The sequence below is a fragment of the Oncorhynchus kisutch genome, linkage group LG2 (assembly GCF_002021735.2).
Source record: "Oncorhynchus kisutch isolate 150728-3 linkage group LG2, Okis_V2, whole genome shotgun sequence".
NCBI classification, from domain to species: domain Eukaryota; kingdom Metazoa; phylum Chordata; class Actinopteri; order Salmoniformes; family Salmonidae; genus Oncorhynchus; species Oncorhynchus kisutch.
In genome coordinates, this window is record NC_034175.2 from 8,340,400 (window position 1) to 8,363,076 (window position 22,677).

Here is a 22,677-nt window from a genome sequence, read left to right on the forward strand (position 1 = left end):
TGAGGTCAGACTAAATAGATTTAAATAGTAGAGTATGGTGGTGTTATGAGTGTAGTGTTAGATGGTAGGGTATTTACTTATTTTTTTCAAGCGAAGTATAAGGGAGTTGTACTCCAGTCTAGTAGGTGGTGGTAATGCAACATTTATTGGATACTAGCCGCTGTTAAACCTCATCGAAGAGGTATTTGCCATTTGAAGTTCACCAATTTAAGTCAGCAGACAAATGAACACAAACCTTTATTCATTATGTCTTAGCTAAATAGCTACACAATTGGAATGCTCCACATTTAGGTTCATTGTAAGCATATTGTCAACATTCTACATTTTAAAATGTTTTCTGTATAACTGAAAGACTACATTTGTGTAATTTCCATGAATTAACCTATGAAGAGAAACCAAAGCATGTTCTACTCATGTCTATTGCAGTTGCTAGTTCATGTGTTATCATATTTCCACTGACAATTGTTCATTCTCATATCTTTAAGTTTCCAGGAAACGGCTCACCAGCTAACAGTGCACAATTGGCATTGAACAGATTGAGCTGTCTTGCTTTACAAGTTAGACATAATAAGCACTAGCCAGATACCTGTTTCATACTTTCCTAAAAGCACATATTGCACTCATAGTAATGCACTTTAAAGAATGGTGTTTTATTTTCTCATACCAGTTATCATGAGTCTCTTCCAGTCTAAATCAATTAGTTGGAGGACATGGTGCTGCTTATCCAGGAGTTGCAGATCTTAGTCTGGGCACAACTGTAACCCCAGGACACAGCACCCTGCAGCTGCCCATTGCCCACCACGGTCTCCCTGGAAGAAGGGCAAGTGAAAGGTGGTTAGAGGTGCATCTTTCAATATTGGTTTGAAGCTGGTTAATCACTACAGATGAGAGCTTTTAACAAATTAAAAGGACAACGGTAGAAAGGTGTGCTATGAATTCAGCTCAGGTTACCTGGCAAGAGTCCTTGCCTCCATCCACGAAGCCAGCGCAGAACATGTGGAGGTGATCTGTCCATGGTAGGTGCTGTTGCCGCTGCTCAGGATGGGGAGATCCATGCAGAAGAGTTGGTCGGGGTAGAAGGCTAGAGAGAAGCAAAACAGGATTAGTATATCAAACATTCTCCCTTTGTTTCCGAGTGGTCAGTGATATCATTTGGAATCAGTTTGATAAACAACGAATACTAAAAGTATTTGTGAACATATTGTTGATGCTACCTCTGCTGAGTAGGTTGCCCCATACAGTGGGTGCCAGAGCTGGCACAGCGGCAGGGCATGACCACAGTGCACATGTAGCTGTTCAGGGAGGCGGGCATGCTCAGCTTGACGTCGTTGTCCAGGTTGCGGCTGTTGTAACTGGGGTGCATGATGACCTTCCCTGAGTCGAACTGCTTAGTGCCCTCGTTGACGACAATGTTGTGTGGTCACGTAGACACACCTGAATGTGGCTGGGAGGGTTAATCAGATGTACAAAAAAGGTTTAATGTCAAACATACTGTCAATGTTTTTGAAGAAAGTTTCATCAGTCACATATGACTTGTAGCAGTGAGCAGCAGACACCACCCATGTGCTGGAGATCAGGGAGCCACCACAGAAGTGGTAACCAGACTGCAGTGATGCCTGGTAGGATGCAGAGTTCTTTCTGCACTCATACCCTCCGAAAATCTTGTTATCCTCAATGAGGACAGCGACTGAAATACAGACAGAAGGAATCAGTGTGACATTGCATGGAAATACAACACTTGAAAACTTAAGTGCCCATGTTCAGTAAATATTCACTGCGAATTATCACAGGATGGACACCAATGTGAACTTAAAACAATTTCTCTCAACGAGTAAAGCAAGGACTGACACGCAACGACAAACAGCCAGGAGAATAACGTACTTCAGGATTGTGTTTTTTGGTTGCTACACAGGACTCAATCACGAAGACAAACTGTTATATACCCACTTCACCGGCCACATTATCTGATCTTCTCAAGGATTTGCACTTCTGTGAACAGTAGGCCTATATCTGACGCTCAGACATTACCCTACCTGGGATAGAATTATGTCCACCTGAAGTGACAAGCATCTGCATTTTTCTTATTATTTTCATACACACAACTTAGGTGGCAGCTTAGTTGTATATTTTCTAACACTTTTAACAATTGCATGGTGGGTGGTTCTGTTGTCATTTCCTTTCTCACAGGTGTAAAAAAAAAATGCCTTCCTGTTCCCTAGGGTCTTAAACCCAGCACAGTGCAGTCACAGAGCAGCAGAGACATATTAGAATACAGTGTAGGTAATAGTTGAATTGGAATGACGGAGGAAAAGAACATGACGATGTCTGAGTGTATCATTGACAACACAAAATGCATTAAAAGGGAGGAACAAGACGGCGATTCTGATGAGTGGACTACAGTCATATGTCAGTGCAGAGACCCTGAAAGGACATGATTCCGATTCTGATGAGTGGACTACAGTCATATGTCAGTGCAGAGACCCTGAAAGGACATGATTCCGATTCTGATGAGTGGACTACAGTCATATGTCAGTGCAGAGACCCTGAAAGGACATGATTCCGATTCTGATGAGTGGACTACAGTCATATGTCAGTGCAGAGACCCTGAAAGGACATGATTCCGGTACCAAGACAGAAGACACCACACCAAAGAGTAGACCTGGAGAAAGTAACTACGGCTCTGAGGGCTCGATGGGGAGATGCTCCAGAGTTGCTGCAGCATGTCTGGGCCTGCTGTGCCTTCTCCTACTGGCTGGGCTCATGGTGCTGTTTGTCTACTATAATGGAGTCACTGTCCGTTTGGAGGAGAGGTTGTTAGTTTATAGAACCAGCAACAACAACCTGACTGAACAGAGAGACGAGCTACAGGTCCAAAACAAAAACCTGGATGAAGAAAAGGCCGATCTAAAGAGAAGGTACAATATGCTGAATCAAACCTGCCTTGAAGCATGGAAGAAGTTTGGTTCCAGTTTGTACTACATCTCTGACAGGACTGAATCCTGGGTTGAGAGCAGACATAACTGAATCCTGGGATGAGAGCAGACAGAACTGAATCCTGGGATGAGAGCAGACAGAACTGAATCCTGGGATGAGAGCAGACAGAACTGAATCCTGGGATGAGAGCAGACAGAACTGAATCCTGGGATGAGAGCAGACAAAACTGAATCCTTGGATGAGAGCAGACAGAACTGAATCCTGGGATGAGAACAGACAGAACTGTCTAAAGAGAGGAGCAGACCTGAGGTTAACACCTTCAATGACCAAGAGAAAAACTGGAATGATCTCGGGTGTAGTGAACGGCGGCACTGGATTGGTGAGAAATGACCTGATCAGTAGCTCAACTTGGTACATGCCTCAGATAAACGCGCGCAAACACACCTACAGGTCACACACCATCTGCAAGAACGAAACAATTCCCATGACATCATAATCTCACTGAGCAAACAGTACCAACTGTTCATGTCCAGACTAAACATCTATTCTATTTATTGTGTTTACATTGTACCAAACATATTAACCTTGTTATGTTTATTTTTGTCATGTCTGCCATGTTTTTCCTGTAATGATGCCAAGAAAAATTACTCATGCATAGAGCATTACATTATTCTATTTAATTTATATAGATTATAGTCACAATCTAAAAATAATTTCCTGTCCCTGAATATTGAAAAAGAAAGCCTTTCATGAATTTATATCCAATCAAATACATTCTGAAAATGTACAAATGATGAGTGACATTCTGCTGTATTTGTAACACCATCTATGATACTGTACAGCATCTATAGGTATTTCTGAGGTCAATAAACCAATAAAGGAACAAAAACATATTACATTACAACAATTAGATATCATGATCATATGATTAATGTTGTTATACTGTTTTTTTATATCAAAGAAACAGGCTCCATAACAAACAGCCTATATTGATAAATGAAGCCGAGGAACCCTTAGACACACTCTCCTTTCTGACCAATACTCGAAACCATTTGCAAAATGCCAGGCTTACTTCAAATGCTAGGTCATGAAACTCCCCCTTGTGGCCTCATAGTGAATCTATTTTGGAGAAAGTATGTAACACAAAACCAAGCACTGTATGAATATACATTTCTATATTGCTTCAATGAGGAGTCAAAAAAAGGTAAAATGTCTATTCAGTTAAACATTCTAGGAATTTACATAGGGATGTAAGGTAATGCATTTAAGCAGACATCCTCAGTTGAGGAGCCTCGTTCGCCATATGTCCGTTCACACGCAAGTTACTGTTTGACAGGTACCGATGGAAATGTATACATGCATGTCCTTGAGACTGACCAATGGCAGAGGACTGACAGTGGCTCAGTGCCGAGGCAAAAACAGACAACCATGAAGGTCATTATTCTTCTCGCTCTGTTCGCTGTGGCATGTGAGTACCGGTTTGTTCAACAGGAAAGAATAAGTGGGCCAAAATCTTGGCGACGGCATGAAAATAAACTGGATTAAGCTATAACTACACATGTATAACTATACTATAAGCTATAACTACACATGTATAACTATACTATAAGCTATAACTACACATGTATAACTATACTATAAGCTATAACTACACATGTATAACTATACTATAAGCTATAACTACACATGTATAACTATACTATAAGCTATAACTACACATGTATAACTATACTATAAGCTATAACTACACATGTATAACTATACTATAAGCTATAACTACACATGTATAACTATACTATAAGCTATAACTACACATGTATAACTACACATGTATAACTATACTATAAGCTATAACTACACATGTATAACTATACTATAAGCTATAACTACACACGTATAACTATACTATAAGCTATAACTACACATGTATAACTATACTATAAGCTATAACTACACATGTATAACTATACTATAAGCTATAACTACACATGTATAACTATACTATAAGCTATAACTACACATGTATAACTATACTATAAGCTATAACTATACATGTATAACTATACTATAAGCTATAACTATACATATATAACTATACTATAAGCTATAACTACACATATATAACTATACTATAAGCTATAATACACCGTTTGAAAAGTTTGGTACATTTGACCTTTTTCTTTACAAAGATTTCTCCTTTAAATCCCACTCAGTCGCTGCCCCCATTGAGGATGACAAGATTGTCGGAGGGTATGAGTGCAGAAAGAACTCTGCATCCTACCAGGCATCACTGAAGTCTGGCTACCACTTCTGTGGTGGCTCCCTGATCTCCAGCACATGGGTGGTGTCTGCTGCTCACTGCTACAAGTCATATGTGACTGATGAAACTTTCTTCAAAAACATTTACCAAAGCCATCTACAGTATGTTTGACATGAAACTGTATTTGTCTGAGTACATCTGATTAACCCTCCCCTCTCTCTCCCCAGACGAATGCAGGTGCGTCTGGGTGAGCACGACATTACCGTCAACGAGGGCACTGAGCAGTTCATCGACTCAGTAAAGGTCATCATGCACCCCAGTTACAACAGCCGCAACCTGGAAAACGACATCATGCTGATCAAGCTGAGCAGGCCCGCCTCCCTGAACAGCTATGTGAGCACTGTGGCTCTGCCCTCCAGCTGTGCCAGCTCTGGCACCAGCTGTCTGGTCTCTGGCTGGGGCAACCTATCCGGCAGCAGCAGTGAGTAGCATTAACAATATGCCCACAAAGACTTTTGGTATTCATTGTTTCTCAAACTGATGATAAATTATATCTCTGACCACTCAGAACCAAAGAGAGAATGATCGAGAGACTAATCCTCTTCTGCCCATCTCTAGGCAACTACCCCGCCACTCTGAGGTGCCTGGATCTCCCCATCCTGAGCAGCAGCAGCTGCAACAGCGCCTATCCTGGACAGATCACCTCCAACATGTTCTGTGCTGGCTTCATGGAGGGAGGCAAGGACTCTTGCCAGGTAAGCTGAGTTGAAGCACTTCCACTGATCCATTAAGAGAGTTAATGAAAATACAATTATAGAATTTCCAAAAACCATCCTTCAACCTAGATTGACTGATACCCTGAAACAAATCTGCTCACCTTTAATTTCTGTCTCCCCATCTCTCTATTAGGGAGATTCCGGTGGCCCCGTGGTGTGCAATGGTCAGCTGCAGGGTGTTGTGTCCTGGGGTTACGGCTGTGCCCAGAGGAAGAAGCCTGGTGTCTACACCAAGGTCTGCAACTACAAATCCTGGATCAGCAGCACCATGTCCTCCAACTAATTGATCTAGACATATTCTCTAAGACAGAAATACATGATAACAACAACTGTCATGAGAAAATAAATTATATTTTACTTTTAAACACTGTCTTCTGTTATTTTTTCACTAACTGTTCTAGAGGAACATACCCTATATATACACAAAAGTATGTGGACACCCATTCAAATGAGTGGATTTGGCTATTTCAGCCACACCCATTGCTGTGAGTACACAGCCATGCAATCTCCATAGACAAACATTGGCAGTAGAATTGCCTTGCTGAAAAGCTCAGTGACTTTTAAGGTAGCACTGTCATTGGATGCTACTATCCAACAAGTCAGTTTGTCAAATTTCTTCCTTCCCTGCTTCCCCGGTCAACTGTGCTGTTATTGTGAAGTGGAAACGTCTCGGAGCAACAACCGCTCAGCCGCGAAGTGGTAGGCCACACAAGCTCTGGACAGCCGAGTGCTGAAGTGCATAGCGTGTAAAAATGGTGTGTCCTTGGTTGCAACTAGGGCTGTGGCAGTCATGACATTTTGTCAGACGGTGATTCTCAAGCAAATATCTGCTGTTCTCACAATAATTGACCGTTAATGAACATAAATACATTGAGCATCTCCTGGCATCCACACATGGCCTACAAGCCACTGATGCAGACTTTTGGAACATCTACATTTTAAAAGGTCTAAAATCCATGTAATATAGCCTACACCATCATAATAAATCCATTATTTATTTTAGACAGATCAAAAGAAACATGATATGAAGAAAATGTTGTCTATTTCAGAACAACAGAATAGCATTTTTTCTTGTTATGCTCGGCCCTGATCTGGCTATGCCATATGGGCTACACTAGTTCATTTAGCAGGCAAGATTTGCTTAGAATTCCGTATCATTATTTTATAGTATGAAGAATACAATTGGACATAGCTGAATAAAATATATTTTCTCCAAACAATTTGAGGGAGTGCGCACATTTATGTGTTGAGCGGTTAACAAAGAAACAGCTACTCCTATATGCTTCATTTAGAGTTATGTAACTTCACTTGGGTTGTGTTTTGATTTGTAATACATTCTTGACTGCATGATGCAACTAATGATGATTTGAAAAAAAGTCACATGAAAGGCATGAGCTCTACTTCGTTTTTTTTGCATAGGTTGTACACACTTCATCAGTCTGATTCACAATTTGAAGAGCCTTGAATTCCCCAGCTGCATCCCCTTTCTATGGCTGTAATGCCCCCTAAAAATGTTTTTTGCAGCCAGTGACCGGTGTGCCCTTGGGCTGAATACAATAATTACAATTCCCTTCTCCCGGCTGCGTGTCGAAGCACCTCTCACTCACATGGCTCGCAGTCACGTGATTGGGTCTTTCTCACAGGCTACAAGTGAAGACAGACAACTGCACACATCCTTATCCAATTCCGAGGCGCATGTTGAAGATATTGGAAGAACTGTCTGCATTTACTTTTCGTCAGCCAACAAGATGAGTAGGCCTAACAAATGACTATCTGCCGTAGTACAAAAGTTGACCTACTCTATTCTGTGCGAGAAATAAATATTCCAAACATAGTCTGGGACATTTGTGGGAAGCGATAGATCCCAAATTAATACAATTTCTAGCATAAAAAAACTGTTTTAAGCAATGACCCTGACGGAACAGATGAGAAATGTTCGCTTAAACCGGTTGATAAACTGTTAGGCTATTTCTTCACATTATAAGCCCAGCAATGCGCACACGGCAGAATGCTAAAAGCGCAAATGTTCCTTTAGCAGGAAAACACCATTCTCAAAAGTGGCCACAAATGTGATTATGCATTTAATGCTTTTATTATGAAGGTGCATTTATTGTGAAAATTACCTGCCACAAACTTGAAACTCAAGCTCTGCACACAGTATGTATGCCAGTTAGGCTTTAAACCCATTGTAAAGCGGATTAATGTGATTAATTTTAAGCAGTTATTTGGCCACTTTAGTTGTGATACAAACCTTATCATAGCATATAGGCCAGGCTACATGAGGTGTGCAGCTATGATTTGAAAAAGTAGCACCAAAAAAAAAAATAAGCAAGCGCTGTTTGCCTTAAACTGGGCATAATTCACAAGTGATAATATATCACTCACAAGTGATAGGCTGACATTGTCACCAATAACACTATTCCTGATTTAATCTTGTCTTTACATACAGTGCCTTTGGAAAGTATTCAGACCCCTTGACTTTTTCAACATTTTGTTACGTTACATCTTTATTCTAAAAATGATTAAATTGCTTTTTTCCTCATCCACACAACACTCCATAATGACAAAGCAAAAACAGGTTTTTAGAAATGTTTGCTAATTTATAAAAAATAAACACTGAAATATGACATTCACATAAGTATTCAGACCCTTTACTCAGTACTTTGTTGAAGCACCTTTGGCAGTGATTACAGCCTCGAGTCTTCTTGGGTATGACGCTACAAGCTTGGCACCCCTGTATTTGGGGAGTTTCTCCCATTCTTCTCTGCAGATCCTCTAAAGCTCTGTCAGGGTGGATGGGTAGGGTTGCTGCACAGCTATTTTCAGGTCTCTCCAAAGATGTTCGATCGGGTTCAAGTCTGGGCAACTCAAGTACATTGAGACTTGATCCAAAGCCACTCCTGCGCTATCTTGCCTGTGTGCTTAGGGTTGTTGTCCTGTTGGAAGGTGAACCTTCGCCCCAGTTTGAGGTCCTGAGGGCTCTGGAGCAGGTTTTCATCAAGGATCTCTGTACATTGCTCCGTCTGGCCCCTCTACCATAAAGGCCTGATTGGTGGAGTGCTGCAGAGATGGCTGTCCTTCTGGAAGATTCTCCCATCTCCACAGAGGAACTCTGTAGCTCTGACAGAGTGACCATCGGGTTCTTGGTCACCTCCCTGACCAAGGCCCTTCTCCCCCGATTGCTCAGTTTGGCTGGGTGGCCAGCTTTAGGAAGTCTTGGTGGTTCAAAACATCCTCCATTTAAGAATGATGGAGGCCACTGTGTTCTTGGGGACCTTCAATGCTGCAGCCATGTTTTGGTACCCTTCATGTCTGTGCCTCGACACAATCCAGTCTCGGAGCTCTACGGACAATTCCTTCGACCTCATGGCTTGGTTTTTGCTCTGACATGCACTGTCAACTTTAGGACATTATATAGACAGGTGTGTGCCTTTCAAAGTCATGTCCAATCAATTGAATTTTCCACAGGTGGACTACAAACAAGTTGTAGAAACATCAAGGATGTTCAATGGAAACAGGATGCACCGGAGCTCAATTTTAAATCTCATAGCAAAGGGTCTGAATACTTATTTACACAAGGCATTTCTGTTTACATTTGCATTACCTTTGCAAAAATTCTAAAAACTTGTTTTCGCTTTATGGGGTATTGTGTGTAGATTGCTGAGGATAAGTTATTTTTAAATCCATTTTAGAATAAGGCTGTACCGTTACAACATGTGGAAAAAGTCAAGGGGTCTGAATACTTTCCCGCAGGTACTGTATACTAAATAACATATGTGTGAAATTTGTTTTGATTTATAATGGACCATTATCATGCAACGGTCTCGAAACAGGGGCAGCGGGGGAAAAAAACATGTCATCCATGCACTTAAATAGTGAATGGAGGACGCTTTTCTCATGGTTCATTTTCATTCTAGCCAGATAGGTTATACTCCTGTTTCAAATAGAAGCAATGTGCTTAATATTAGGAAAGTTGATAAATAAATAAATAAATAAATAAATATAGTATGCCTAGTCTATAGAAAGCTGATGGGATCCTCCTATTTTTAATAGAGGCTATCACTCTGTTTTCTCAATTGCATAGCCTATAGAAATGTTGCACAACATGAGCTCATGGGCTCTCATTAAGTGTTTGATTAGATTTTTTATCACATTTGCTCACATGTCAGAGTGAGAGAGAGACAATAGAGTGCCAGGCAGTTAGCAAGTTTGGTATGCTACTAATGACCATCAGCAGCATCAGAGCTTGGAGAAGCCCAATTTCCATGACTAAATGGTCACGTGGAATTTGACTGCCCTCATGACATGTGTGCCTGTAATACTGTCACCTTGTCAGAACTAATTGCAACCCTCACTACAGAGTTCCAAACTGCCCCTGGAAGCAACGTCAGCACAATAACTGTTGGTTGAGAGCTTCATGAAATGGGTTTCCATGGCCGAGCAGCCGTACACAAGCCTAAGATCACCATGCGCAATGTCACACGTCGGCTGGAGAGGTGTAAAGCTTGCCGCCATTGGACTTTGGAGGAGTGGAAACACATTCTATGGAGTGATAAATCATGCTTCACCATCTGGCAGTCAGATCTATGAATCTGGGTTTGGCGGATGCCAGGAGAATGCTAACTGCCCCAATGCATAGTGCCAACTGTAAAGTTTGGTGGAGGAGGAATAAAGTTTTTCCATGGTTTGGGCTAGGCCCCTTAGTTAAAGTGAAGGGAAATCTTAACGCTACAGCATACAATGACATTCTAGACAATTCGGTGCTTCCAATTTTGTGGCAACAGTTTGGAGAAGGCCCTTTCCTGTTTCAGCATGACAATGCCACCGTCCACAAAGCGAGGTCCAGACAGAAATGGTATGTTGAGATCGTTGTGGAAGAACTTGACTGGTCTGCATAGAGCTCTGACCTCAACCCCATCAAACACTTTTGGGATGAAATAGAACGCCGACTGCGAGCCAGGCCTTATCGCCCAACATCAGTGCCCGACCTCACTAATGCACGTGGCTGAATGGAAGCAAATACACACAGCAATGTTCCAACTACTAATGGAAAGCCTACCCAGAAGAGTGGAGACTGTTACGGCAGCAAAGAGGGATGATTTTGGAATGAGATGTTTGATGAGCAGGTGTTCCCATACTTTTGTTCATGTAGTTTACATGTCGTAGTACAAACATTATTGCCATCGAAATTATCAAAAGCTGGTTTGGTCTGTTTTCATCCTATCTTTATTCATGGCACAGGTGAATAACTATTCTTTTTTTTATGCGAATCTCTAATAAATATGGTCATGCTTTTAATTTGAAAACTACTCCATTTTGACACTGGTGCTTTTCAAGTTGTTAGGGCCGGGACGATACCAGTATCGTGGCAAGGAAACAAAACACAAAGTGGATTTAACTTCTTTGGGGCAACAGCCTTGAAGTTGGAAACAAACATCGTTATGTTTTCATCCAGAATCACTTATTTATTTTCAAAGCTATAGCTTGGAAAATAAAAAGGACCAAAGAGTCAAGTCTGCCTCACGTTTTCAGTTTTGGCATGGAAAAAAGCCCTAAAAGAGATATTAATTCAAAATAGATTTTGTGAAGATTCTGTTTCTTGTTGGAGAAAGTTGGCATAAGGGTTGACACTAAGACCTACAATGAAATTATAGGATAAATCTCATAAGTGACATGTAATTTCTTCGTTAAACAACTTTATAAATAGTTAGTCAAGGCACTCCTGGAAAACAATCATATATATAGATCACTCCAACTTGCCTCTTGTCCTCTTCATCTTGGTATCTATGCTCCCAGAACCATCCTCTCTCAGCTGGCGTGTGCCTCGGTGCAGTGTTTGGTCAGGGTGCTTTCCTGTATGAATCTCTCTCCACAGGAGGAGCAGCGATAGGGTCGTAGTTGACCCCTGGCAGGTCTAGAAGTCAGGTAGGCATTCCCTGGTGAAGTAGGCGTCGACAGGGATGGGGGGTGCTTGGCCGTCATGTGACGTTCCCAGGTTCGAGGGTCATTGAAGATGATATGACAGTGCTCACAGCTCGTTGGACCAGCTCTGTTTTTTTCATTGTCCACACCTGAAATACCAAGCCGACACGATGAAAGATCTATTGATGTGTCGTTGAGCAAGACAGTTAACCCTAATTTGCCCCAGGGGCGCTGTACTACTATGGCTGACCATATAAAAAAAAACGAACATTTCACTGCACCTATTCGGTGTGTGACAATAAACATTGTAATTTTTCAAATAAAACACAAAAAATGTATAATTATAAAACGTGAAAACTGAAAGAAATATTAAGTACATAGACTGTATTAAAAACATTAAAATATTCTATATACCCTCAGCCTCTCCTCCGTCTGTGCTTTCTTGGACAGAGTCTTCTGGGCCAGTGGGGGGCAGACTCCACTTGCTGTGGGTGCGTTGGTGAGCTGAGAGCAGGCGGGAGGAGGGGAATGTACGGTCGCAGACACAGCAGGCAAACACTGTGCGACCTCTGAGATGTCTCTCATACTCTACTGGGTGCTTGAAGCGTAAATGCCTTTCTTCTGTCTCTGCATCCTGAAAGGTCATGAAACACTGGTGGCACTGAGGAGACTGGGGAGGCTGGGCTAGGGGAAGAGAAAGCAGTTAGACAGGGTTAGGAGAACCAGTGGATACACAATGATGTGGTGATTTGCTGCAAAGAGGAAAGATTGTCAAATACAGGTAAATACTGAGTCATTGAAAAGAGAAAATAACAAGATACATAACATATCTAGATCAGAATAATCGGTTTTAAGACACCAGTTCACAGAATTCCAAGTACCTTGCAAATGAGAGGTGAATCCATAGCCTAAACAAGAGGAAATACTAATAAAGAACCAGCCTTACCTGAAACTCTGGTTGAATCATTAGAGATTACTGCAGTGCTTCCCTCCTCTTCCTCTCTCACCGCACTGTCCTCCTCATCCTCCCAGTTCCTCTCCTCTCCATGCTGTCTCTCCCGGTGGCTTCTGAGTGCCGTCAAGTTGCAGAAGCTCTGGCTGCAGTCATGGCACTGCTGTCGTTCAGCCACAGTCCCGCGGCGGCGGGAGTGTGAGCGCTTGTGGGAGGACAGCTTGCGCAGGCTCTTGAGCGTCCGTCCACAGACCCCACAGACGTACTGGGACTGGCCCATGTGACTGCGCTTGTGCATGATGAAGGCTGTGGGGCGGAGGAAGCGGTCGCCACACACTGGGCACCGGAACTCCAGTTTGACCTTGTGGCCGTGGGCGACCCCGTCCTCCCCCGCGATGCCAGTACAACAGTGTCCCGTCAGCTGCCAGGAGGAACTGAAGCAGCGCTGACACAGTCTGCAGCACCAACTGGAGTCTGACCCAGAGACATCCTCAGTCTCAACAGCAGACCAGAACCTCTCTTCAGTCTTTCCCTTCCTCCTCTTTTTCTCCTCCTCTGCTTCTTCCAGGGTGTCGGTTTCCTCAGGGAGTTGGTCGCCTGGAGCTGGAGTTGAAGCACGACCATGATTTTGTGGGATTGCAGGAGCAAAGAAAGTAAATGTGTTGAAAATCAAGGTTGAAAATAAGAGACTAATATATTGTATCATGTTGTAAAATGATCAATACTACAATTCCGTTTCTGTGCAAGTGTTGGCTTGCAGGCTCCTAAACCCTTATTTGGACCCACCTGTAGTGCCTTGTTCTAGGCCCTCTTCTTGCTCCTGTTTGATGAGTGTGTCAGATGACAGTGGACCATTGGACATCTGCTCCCTATTGTCTTCTTCCTCTTGTTTAACGATGACCATCAGCATGTCACCATCCAATGTCGCTCCTTTACCACATACTGTCTCCATCCTATTGTATTCTTTGAGATTAGTAGGCATATCAATAGGGTATGATGAAAAAGAAATGGCTTGAACATTTGGTCCTGATTGCTAAGGCTTATTATAAACAGTCTGTCAGCTGTAGAACCATACTCTGGTCACAGATCAGACTACTTTATTCAGTTTATAGCCTACGCAGTAAATATAACATATTTATGTCAAAACAGAACACCTAAATTGTACAAGATATCATGGACAGAACCTGGCTGTGACCGTCAATGACCTCAAATTCCGTCGCCTACCTTGGCTGCTCCTCAAGATTCAATGGATCCTCTCTGTACCTTGCGGTTTAATGCACGGGTATAAAATACTTCACAGATACCGGTAAACTACATCTCTTGTTTGCAGTAGAATAAACATATTTGCATTATATGCATGTTCTCCATGTTTGATGTCAACCGGTACGCATCCGATGGTGGGATTGTGAAGAACATATTTTTTTCACCCCAATGTTTTGACCGTGGCGTGACTGATTTACTGTCGCCCATTTGGACCACGCCCCATTCTGTCGTCTGCAACCGTAAAAAACTATTAGCGGCGCCTCACCATTAAAATAAAGCTTTATCACAATTTCACACTATACATAAGGGCGCAAAAACACACAATCCCTGTATAGTAATTACGTTTAATAACAATTGAAATTAGTCTCACATATATCTTCAAATTAAAATGTAGTAACATAACACATCAATCTGATTTCAAAGTTAAAGTCTTGAAAAATGTTAAATCTTACATGGGGAGTCACCCCATCATCTGGGGAAAGTTAGTTTGTTCTCCACAGTGAGCAAACGACATTACCATTCAATACGTCGATGAGAACAGTGCCTTCAAAAGGGCATTCTACAACAAAATAATTCGAACCTGCAAGTGAATCCCACATGACATGTGTCCTGTTGGCCTACATATGTACTTGTGATAGGCTATATGTCTGAAATTAAACAAGCACAACATTAGAAAGGTGGCTTTTATTTTTATCTGACACAATAACTGAGTGAAACTAGAAAGTAAAATATACAGTATGTAAACAGCTGTCAGTTCATCAGCAACAGAACAAGTACTGCTTTTCTAAACAAAATAACTTTCTGTAAACATGAGGGAATGTAGGCCTATTAGGTAAAACGACTAGAGTATTGGCAGTGAAAATATTTTTCTTGCATAAGTTACAAATCAACACTTAAACATAGAATAAATGACTAACTTGCAAAATATGAGGTTTCTAATTTTCTTTTAAATACATGGACAAAATAAAAAGGTATGTTAATCACTTGTATTGGCAGGCTAAATTACAACATTATTTTTCATCAGTTGAGAATCAGAGTCTGACAGTAAGAGGTTTATACAATGACAAAAAGTGGTATGACAATGTTCCATGATCAAGCATAGCAATTTACACTCAAACTTCCATTGAAAAAATAGATTGCAGGCCATGATCTGTCCTCGTCTGAAAACCTGCTACAGCTACTCAAATGTATAAAAGCACTGACCATTTTTTCAGATTAAGGGACACCCGCCAAAGAAAAATAAAATACTGTCAACTTAAAATTGATCATAGTGTAAGTAAATCGAATAACAACCAAAAGTAATCAGCTTCCCTAACGACCAACCAGAGTAACAATCTCCATTCAACAGAATATTCACTCCAACACATCAATACAACAACCCCTTATGTGTTTTGTTAGTTGACCTATAAGCCATTTCTAAACTGATAAACCTCTGAGAAATAGATGGGAGGATAACGTGCTTTTGTGTTAGAAAAAGGTCCCTCATTTTCATTTCTTACACCTCTCCCCTGGCATGCTGCAAATAATGCTCATAGAGTTGCGAGACAGCAGGAAACTGAACACCACACTCCGCACAATCCAACCCCCCCATTGTCGCCTTGTCCTCCTTGGATCTAGCAGCACGTTTCGCCGCATTCCCATAAATTCTACTCTGCTTCCTGTTTACATTCCCATCTTTTCTGTCAGGGTTTGGAATAGTCTCTACCTGTGAGTACAGTGGTGATAGAGGGCTTGTGAGCAGCTGGGTGGAGTCATATAACTGGAGGCCTGGTTGGAAACCTGGGTGTTGCATTGGGGGAGGCACAGGTATAAGGGGTGATAGTGAATGTAGTACGTCTGAATGATTGGAAAAGTAATGAAGGAGATGTGAACCTCGTGGGTGGTTTGCTTGAAGAGGCGGAGAAGGGTAGTAGGTATGGTGGAGTTCCTGATGGGAGTGTGTTACGCCACTGTTCATGTGAGGGTCAAATCCATTCACGTTGGAAGGTACATCATGTTCATGTGTCGAGGGAGAGTAATCATAGCAGTCGTCCTGTATCCACATACTGTGGTCACCTGGTGAGGAATGGCAAAGCTGATGATTGAAAAGCATATCTAGTGTCCTGAAGCTGGCGTTGCACTCCTCACATTGATAAGGCAGGCACTGCTGCTGTTCAAGTCCTTGGAGAGTTTTGTTTGGTCTCTCATCGATCCACTGGTACTCCGGGTGTTCTCGCAGCATGTGCTGCTTGTAGGGCCCAACGAAGCGGAAACCTTGGCGACACTTTGGACATGAGAACCGTCCTAGTTTCTGTCTGTGGATTCGCTGGTGAAGCCAAAGTTTTTTCCAGCTTTCCAGGGTCTTTCCACAGCAGTCACAGGTGTAGCTCTGACTGTGGGCATGAGTTAGCATGTGGGCTCGGAGTCTTCCTGTGTGTCTGAAAAGTCTTCCACAACGTGGGCATAAGTACTTCCTCGGGTCAGATTTACGATCTAGACTGTTCAACTTTGATACAAGTGGGGTGAGATTGTTTGTGGGTATAATGCATGTTTGGAAGGGGCGCAGAGTTGTAGCAATGGCTTTATTGGGATGTGTTTGTGAAGACAGACGACCACTTTGTTTTTGCTGTGAGGTAGGTTCACAGTTCAGCAATGAGGCAGAGGAAGCTGAACTCTGTCCAAGGTTCTGAAATGGGTGACTATCAGCAGCTGCAGGAAATACTAATTGGGTGACTGGTGAATGACTCTTGACACTTGGTTGCTGCAAGCTTTGCTGATTAGGGGCTCTAGGTTTCCAAATCCTAAATTCAGATTTGGATGTCATCTTCTCCCCCCTAACTTTGGTGCAATATTGGTGGTGCTCTTCAAATTCTGACATCACACTAAACAGCTGGTCACAGAATAAACAGCGAAATAGCTTCACACCAGCATGGGTTTTCAGGTGGGTTTTGTACTGACGCCTCTGAACAAATCTCTCTTCGCAGATGTGGCATGTAAAAGATATGAAAGGCTTCTTCCGGCTCCCTCTGTCATTACTCTCCCTCAGGCCCTTGCAGGGATGTTTTTTTGCAGATGACAACTGAGTGAAACTCTTTCCACACCATGTGCAGTTGTAAGGCTTAATGGACCAGTGTGTCACCTCATGAATACGAATTGATGAGCGATTACTAAAGGCTTTCCCACATACTTTACAGATATATGGTTTTTCCCCAGTGTGCATACGTATATGAACCTGCAGACCAGACCAAAAGGGAAACACTTTCCCACAAATGTGGCATTTGAGTATCCCCCCCTTTCCCCTTTTTCTCCTTTCTTTCAGAGAAACAAGGGGTGTATGAGTGGCCTCATTTCTGTTATCCTTCGTTTTACTCTCAGGCTCAGAGTCCTGGTTCGGGTTCTGCGAGTGCCACTTGCAATGAGCAAGCAATTCCTCTGAATTACTGAACTTCATTTTGCAATAAGGACACTTCAGAGGCTGACAGCGCTTGTTATGTTTCTTGACATGACTTTTTAAGTTAGATAGCTGGGCAAAGTCTTGGTCACAATCAATGCACTTATAGGGCCTTTCGCCTGTATGAGTGCGTAGATGGACGGTATATACAGACACAAAATCAAAATGGCGTCCGCAGTACTCACACGTTTTCCCTGTGCCTTTTGGTCTCCCTTTTGGTCGACCCCTAGCCTTCGGACAACTGCTTGTTGGGTTATATTCAGTTTCATCGCCTACACCATCTCTCTCTTTCTTGATTTTCTTACTTGTAAATTCACCTTGTACGACATCTGATTTCGAAAAGGACTCATGCGACATAGTTTCTAATATGTTTACATCAGTGACGATAGGATTTTGGTGACTCTCAGGCAAATCTTTAAATCCTTCATCTGTTGACTTACTTCCATTTGAAAAGCTGTCATTTGTGTTGCCCTCATACTCCCAAGCTGACTCGCCACAGTCCATCTCCTTTCCAACATCACCATTGCCTTCATCGACCTGCTTTGACATGGTGTCTGGATCTCCCTGTGAGGTCACACGTTGGAGTCTACCTCTATCATCAATGAACCTTTTCCTCTTTCCTTTTTTGTATTTCGTTTTTCCAAAAACGAACCGGGATCGCTTTCTGGGAGCAGTGCCAGCAGATCCTCTGCGTTTGTCAACTTTGAGTGGCTTTTTGAATTCAGTGCCTTCACAACTAGTATTACAGGGCTCAACCTTCACACTGGTGTCAGTTTGGCATTGAAAAGACATGAGACAATTTGACTGTGTCAGGGACTTAAAATCCCCCAGCTCTATTTCAATATCCTCACACTTCACATTAGAGATCATGTCAGCAGTCCCACTTGACCTACCACCTCTCTGAGAATCAACGCGACTAAGCGACACAGACACATGCCTTGCTATATAATCTGAACGCTCAGTCTCAATCTTCTGATGTTGTGGTGTAATATCCTGAGAATTCACAGATGCTGTAATAGAACATGATTTTCTCTGTGATTTTCTCTGTGCTAACGCAAACTGCCTCACGAGTGTTGTTTTCTTTGGTGGTCGTCCTACTCTGTGTTTAGGCTCAACAGGAGTTTCCTCAGGCTGAGGACCAATGTTTCCTCTCCTTTCCTTTCCAGATAGCATCTCATCAGGTTCCTTTTTAATTACAATGTTTTCTTCTGTTACATGGGATTGTTGCACTGAAATAGTGTTCATGGTTCTTCCTGGTCGTTTCTTGGTCGACCCCTTTGGTCGTCCCCTTTTCCTTTTTGGTTCCAAGGGTGAGATAGCCACAGGGCTGGATTCAGCTGGTTGATGGTCTTGGGGGGACAAGTCAAGAACAGACACCGCTGTATTGCTTGGTTCACAGTTTAGAGGTATTGCTTTTGTTTCAATAGCTCTGAGAGATGTGTCATCCCTGTTTTCTACACAGTTTGTAGTAAAGGAAATAGCATTCGCTCTGTCAGACATTGTTTCACTCCAATCCTTTGATTCTGCAGTGCTCAGATGAGAAGAACTCTCCACTGTTTGTAGCACAGTATGCAGCATCTTTGCCTTCTTGTGAGGGCGACCACGTTTCCTAACAACATCTACTGCTGCTGGCCTTGTTACACCCACCAGCTCTTTTGTGATACAGTTCAATGTTTGCTCACTCCCAGTAAGTGATAAATGCACTTCAGGATTGGCACTTTCACATTGAGTTCTAGCATGACCAGTAGCAGGTGAATTAACATGCATTTTCTCCATATTTGCCTGGGTCTTTGTGAGCTTTCTTCTGTGATTAATGTCACCAGAGTTTACCTTTCTGGAATTAGGATGGACAACCGAAACAGGGGTACCTGGTAGTGACCGTGTGTCAGAGGGTTCAGCTACCACTTTGTTCTGTTGGCTTTTACTTTCTCTCTGTAGTTGGAGTCTTTGTAAGGGCTCCTTCATTGGGGGCATGTTATGGCAGTTGTCTACCTCCTTGCTGATCTTCTCTTCAGATGGCTGTAAAACATATATATATATATTTAAAACAGGGTATAACGCGCTAATACTTTTCTTTTGCGCCGGTCTTAGTTTTCATAATCAAATATAGAAACAGCCAAACTCAGCACATATCGCACAAATATATGGGTATATTGTATCAGATACACAGTTCTAGACATGAAAATACCCTGAAGGGGGACACATTAGAACAGTAGCGTCTCCATTGCCAGTATCAGCAGTTACAGGTTTCTCGTTAGTCAGGGCAGGCAAGGGTTTAGGAGGGTTGCTATGGGCAGCAGATAAGGCTGACCGTTTCCTCATCATTGACTCCTCTACTGAAGGAAATTTTACTTCCCATGTCAGTCAGTCTCTTGCTCTGTTTTCAAACCAAACATAGGGAAGAGGTGAATTCTCATTAAATCTAGATTCAGGATGGAGTTTTTCTAGCCTCTGGGATACAAGTAACAAGATGCTACTATTTCCAACATGCATTAGTGACTACCTTATGCTATTTTAATACTTACTGTCTTTATTTTTAGGCAGGCTCTCTGGCGGGACTGATGAGGAAAAGATAAATGTTCAACGTAGATCCTCCAATAACAGCCCAGGCAAGAACGATCATCCAGCTTTTGTTCAAACCACGTGTCTCCTCTTCAACCACAAACTAGCCAGGTAACCCCCACTACTGTCCCCAGGTACCTAAACAGAAGAAACAGAGGTTTGAGCCACGTGATTCTACATCATAACATTGAAAACTGTCTTAGTTTAACGAATGTCATGTTATGTGCCACTAACTTGAAATCATTTTTTAATAATAATTTAACAACCATATACCACTGGTCCCACTACATTTTGCATCTGTATTTTTGCACCAGATTTAGCAGCCTGTGCAACATTTTATCCCCATGCTGTCATTCAAATAGTCTCACCAAACAGCTTTCATGCATCTCACATACTCACACACTGATGTAGTGTTGTTCTGTTGGGTTTAAATGTTGCACCTTGTGTCTTCCATGTCTTGAATGAAATTGATAGGTTGTAGGCACCACAACCCATTGAGGCTGTCTGACATCCAGTGATCTAATCAAAGTGAAAAAAACTAGCTACGGGAATTCCCAAATCCAATCTATTCCTCGTCCCTGTAGGCAGCTAGCTACAATGCCTTCAGAAAGTATTTATACCCCTCGACTTTCACATTTTGTTCTATTAGACGGAATTCCAAATAAAAAAAATGCTCACCCTTCTACGCCCCATAATGACAAAGCGAAAACATGTTTATTGAAAATGTTTTCACATTTATTGAAAATGAAATACTGAATTATCTAATTTACATAATTATTCATACGCCTGAGCCAATACATATTAGAATCACCTTTGGAAGCGATTACAACTGTGAGTCTTTCTGGTTAAGTCTCTGAGACATGTGACAAACTCATTCCATGGAGGGCCAAACGTCTGCAGGTTTTCACTCTTCATTGATCGATGAATTAAGGTCACAGATTAATAAGGAGCTCCCCTCACCTGGTTGTTGAGGACTTAATTGAAAGTTTAAAAAACAAAATCCAGCAGGATTAGGACTAGGACCTCCATGTGAATGAGCTTGACTCACCTGCTCGAAGAACTTTGCACAGCTGGATTGTACAATATTTACACGTTCTTAAAATAATTATTCAGGCTCTGACATCTGACAAGATGATTGTTGATCAATGTTAGAGAGTCTATTTAAAGTCTTGCCATAGACTTTGCAGCCGACTTAAGTCAAAACTGTAACTAGGCCACTCAGGAACATTCAATGTCATCTTGATAAGCAACTCGTGTAGATTTGGCCTTGTGTTTTAGGTTATTGTCCTTCTGAAAGATGAATTTGTCTCCCAGTGTCTGTTGGAAAGCAGACTGAACCAGGATTTCCTCTGGGATTTTGCCTGTGCTTAACTCTATTCCATTTATTTGTATTAACATACAAAAAAAACTCTAGTCCTTGCCGGTGGCAAGCATACATGTTGAAATCTCTGAGCAGTTTCCTTCCTCTCCGGCAACTGAGTTATGAAGGACTCCTGTCTCTTTGTAGTGACTGGGTGTATTGATACACCATCCAGTGTTAATTAATAACTTCACAATTTTTACCCATCTACCAATAGATGAGGTTGTCATTCAAAAAATATGTTAAACATTATTTTACAGAGTGAGTCCATGCAACTTATGTGACTTAAGCACATTTGAACTCTTGAACTTATTTAGGCTTTCCATAACGTGGCTGATTACTTGACTAGACATTTCAGGTTTTCATTTTTAATTCATTTGTAAAAATGTCTAAAGAACATAATTCCACTTTGACATTATGGGGTATTGTGTAGGTCTGTGACAAAATCTCGATTGAATACATTTAAAATGTAGGCTATAACACAACAAAATGTGGGAAAAGTCAGGGGTGTAAACACTTTCTGAAGGCACGGTATGTAGCTGTGTCAACTAACGTCAGCTGTAGCGAAATTCTGCAGGTAGGCCGACATGTTGGAAAACATGCTCTAAATCCAGTTAGCTAGCTAAAGAAACATGCACGCAATAGCTAGATCTGTTTTATGTAAAACTCGCAGTTACTCACCCAAAAATGTGTTAGTGCAAACTTGTTCTCGATTCACCAGTTAGATAGCTGTCGACATGATGAAAGCTAGCTAGCTAATGTCAACATACCATTTTGTAGTCCAAACCCGACAAAATATCAATATTTATAAATATAAATGCATTGCACATAACATGTATGTTTTCGCCAACGTTCAGATACAGTGGTGTGTGCCATAATTTTAAACGTTAGCTTATTGTATTCGTGATTCAATTGTTTTTTTCTCCTCACTCAACACCCGGTAGGCCGGAAATGGTGTCGCGATGCCTGCCTACCTCATCAAAGATGGACAACCGGGTAAAAAAATATTTTTTTTACCCAAAAACTGTGTGCAGTGATAATAAAATTCTAATGAGATGGCAAAATATTCTACGACGACTAACCCCTATTTTTGTATGCTATGTGCATTCACAAGTGACACTAACCCCTATTTTTGTATGCTATGTGCATTCACAAGTGACACTAACCCCTATTTTTGTATGCTATGTGCAATCACAAGTGACAAACTATGTCAGAGAG

The 22,677-nt window shown here is 41.8% G+C and overlaps 2 protein-coding genes and 1 pseudogene across 7 annotated transcripts; 1 reads left to right on the forward strand and 2 right to left on the reverse strand.

Annotated features, from left to right (window-relative positions):
• Window positions 1-124: 124 nt before the first annotated feature.
• LOC109907003 (zinc finger protein 883) lies at window positions 125-14,330 on the reverse strand. Of its 5 annotated transcripts, none has more exons than XM_031802850.1 (9): window positions 14,069-14,330; window positions 13,631-13,807; window positions 12,839-13,447; window positions 12,307-12,576; window positions 11,731-12,041; window positions 6,072-6,271; window positions 1,215-1,444; window positions 952-1,081; window positions 125-809 (listed from the first exon to the last, which is right to left on the reverse strand). In XM_031802850.1, the coding sequence occupies exons 2-5, from the start codon at window positions 13,794-13,796 to the stop codon at window positions 11,779-11,781; spliced, it is 1,308 nt and encodes a 435-aa protein (XP_031658710.1). In that variant the 5' UTR covers window positions 13,797-13,807; window positions 14,069-14,330; the 3' UTR covers window positions 125-809; window positions 952-1,081; window positions 1,215-1,444; window positions 6,072-6,271; window positions 11,731-11,778. The 5 variants fall into 5 exon arrangements, with proteins under 5 accessions (XP_031658710.1, XP_020360408.1, XP_020360403.1 ...); XM_020504819.2 differs by having other exon boundaries at window positions 1,215-1,687; window positions 13,631-13,797; window positions 14,069-14,328; XM_020504814.2 differs by having other exon boundaries at window positions 1,215-1,687; window positions 14,069-14,305.
• Window positions 4,348-6,281, forward strand: LOC109907195 (trypsin-3-like; annotated as a pseudogene).
• A 443-nt stretch (window positions 14,331-14,773) lies between the features above and the next one.
• LOC109906866 (uncharacterized) lies at window positions 14,774-22,425 on the reverse strand. Of its 2 annotated transcripts, XM_020504712.2 has the most exons (4): window positions 22,141-22,425; window positions 20,499-20,618; window positions 20,063-20,237; window positions 14,774-19,556 (listed from the first exon to the last, which is right to left on the reverse strand). In XM_020504712.2, the coding sequence occupies exon 4, from the start codon at window positions 19,509-19,511 to the stop codon at window positions 15,603-15,605; it is 3,909 nt and encodes a 1,302-aa protein (XP_020360301.2). In that variant the 5' UTR covers window positions 19,512-19,556; window positions 20,063-20,237; window positions 20,499-20,618; window positions 22,141-22,425; the 3' UTR covers window positions 14,774-15,602. The 2 variants fall into 2 exon arrangements, with proteins under 2 accessions (XP_020360301.2, XP_020360307.2); XM_020504718.2 differs by lacking the exon at window positions 20,499-20,618.
• Window positions 22,426-22,677: the final 252 nt, after the last annotated feature.